At 36.8% G+C, this 2,087-nt stretch overlaps 2 protein-coding genes across 3 annotated transcripts in view; one reads left to right on the top strand and one right to left on the bottom strand.

Annotated features, from left to right (window-relative positions):
- The window catches only part of arhgef19 (Rho guanine nucleotide exchange factor (GEF) 19), a 31,825-nt gene that overhangs the window by 7,381 nt on the left and 22,357 nt on the right, over positions 1 to 2,087 (bottom strand). The gene's annotated exons all lie outside the window — the stretch shown is intronic.
- Positions 269 to 2,087, top strand: part of LOC103367290 (rho guanine nucleotide exchange factor 7) — a 4,785-nt gene continuing 2,966 nt past the window's right edge. For both annotated transcript variants that reach the window (XM_008295273.1, XM_008295274.1), the window contains exons 1-4: positions 269 to 352; positions 1,301 to 1,388; positions 1,480 to 1,616; positions 1,713 to 1,859. In XM_008295273.1, the coding sequence (XP_008293495.1) occupies positions 305 to 352; positions 1,301 to 1,388; positions 1,480 to 1,616; positions 1,713 to 1,859 (420 nt within the window). In that variant the 5' untranslated portion in view covers positions 269 to 304. The remainder of the gene's footprint in view (positions 353 to 1,300; positions 1,389 to 1,479; positions 1,617 to 1,712; positions 1,860 to 2,087) is intronic.

Raw genomic sequence — 2,087 nt, 5'->3', positions numbered from 1 at the left:
ATCAAACATCTCTCTGTCTGACGTCTCTAAAACATAATAAATATGTAGATGGAGGATGTTCTTGGATGTTCTTCATCACATCGTTGTCGTCTCTGGTGTTCTGTGTTTTTATTGTTCAGGATTCTCTACTTTCTCTTCTCTTCATCCTGCTGGCAGACGTCATGATGCTTTTGTAGTAGAAAAAATAAAAGATCAGCTTTATGGTTGTGAATGGTCAAAGACGTAAACACTTCTTCTTATTCCTGCTTCGTGTTTGTCTCACCAGGAAACCAGAGAACACTTCCTGGTCTTGTTCTCCTTCCACATGCTCATCCTCTCTCTGGATCACTCCAGACAAGACTTCATCTACGAGGTATTCTTTTACTGTGAAGTCCTTTAAAGTGTCTGATGGTGGTTATCAGAAGATGGAAGACGACTTTATTCTTTCATAAATGTGAGAGTTTGGGAGTCCACCACCTCTGTGTTGTTCTTTCTGCTCTGCCGTGTTTATTAAATGTTTAGGACTCTTCAAGAGATGAAAATCAAACAATTCTTTCTGTTTAACAACTTCTCAATGACAAATAGTGTCATTTTAATTTCTGTTTTTTTTTTTTTTTTTACAGACAGCGTACTGTGGAGTAGTGAGAGCGCCTAATTACAGAAGTAAATCAATAAAATAATAATAAAGTAAAAGTGGAAATAAAAAGAAGAAGAAATGAAATAAAAAATAAATAATGTGGCAATAAAAAGCAATATTAATCAAAAATGGATCCATAAAAGAAAAGGATAATAAAGTAGAAATATAAAGACAAATAAATAAAATAATAAAAATAATGTATTTATTATTTTTAAATTATTTTTATTTATTTTTTAAAATTTATTTTGTCTTATTTTTTTTAATGATTTTTTTTTTAAATTTTCAGTTTTTAAAATTTTTTTTAATTAATTAATTATTTTTGTTCTTTTTTATAATGTCGATCAAAAAGCAAAGGAAATATATGCAGAAAAGCAACATTCCTACTGTGCACATTTTTCTGCACATATTTCCTTTTACTTTTTAAGAAGCATTTTTAAAAAAGATAAATAAATAATAAAATAAAAATGAAAAAAAGAATAAAAATAAATACAATTAAAAAATACTAAAAACAATAAAAATAAAATTAAAAAATAAAAATAAAAAGGTCTATGTAAATGTGACTGAGCACCAAGTGGCTGTACATTCATAGATGTTGTTTTTTGTTGTTTGGGAATTCCTGAACAATAACGTTACTGGAAGAAGCCACCATTCATTTCTTTAAGTCTGTCCTCTCTTATCTTGCAGGGCATCCTTCCCCTTTCTGGACTTTCTTTCCGAGCCGTCTCCCTGGAGCCGGACGCGTCACGTTCACCGCACATGTTTGAGATCAGCAGTGAGTCAGTGGAAACTACCAGTTCAGCTCAGACGTGGCTCCGCAGCGTGAAGCTCTGAGCATGATTTACGCTGTTTCCTCTCTCATCCAGGCCCCATGGTGGACTCCAAGGTGTTCGTGTGTGCCACTGCTGCAGACTTACAGAAATGGATGCAGCACATAGACGACAGGAGACACAAATCCACGGCGCAGCCCATGAGCCCGTCCCACTGTGCTCTGTCCTACCTGGTACCGACCAGCTGTTACACATCTGGATACAGCTGCACATAAGAAGTAATCTGGATGAGTAGCAGCTAACTTGCTGTTTGCATCTTCCTCCTGTAGCTACCCTGTGACGAGCGCTGGAAGAGAGAAGAACTGAGAAAATACCTGCTCCAGGCTCCAATCTGGCAGTGGGAGGGCTCGCCCATCCAGCACATGGGTCATCCAGAACACATGTCCATCGTTCACATCATCAACACGCAGAGACAGGTAGGAAACACCCTCCATAGTATGATTACTATAGTCCTGCTGAGTTAAAGCATGTCAGCGATTTTTCAGTGTGACACATTAAAATAGAAAAAATACTCAACCGCTGTGTTTTTATCAGGAAACACTCCCACATCCTCACATAACTGAGCTCACAGGAACTTTCTGGGGCACCAAAACCTCCTTTGTTTAAAAATGCTGCCCTTTCCATTTCCAAAGGCCATAACTGAG

This window comes from Stegastes partitus, unplaced genomic scaffold (genome assembly GCF_000690725.1).
Source record: "Stegastes partitus isolate 25-593 unplaced genomic scaffold, Stegastes_partitus-1.0.2 Scaffold1035, whole genome shotgun sequence".
Taxonomy (NCBI): Eukaryota; Metazoa; Chordata; class Actinopteri; family Pomacentridae; genus Stegastes; species Stegastes partitus.
The sequence above is the reverse complement of the archived record's forward strand: the minus strand, read 5'-3'. Positions and strand labels throughout refer to the sequence as shown.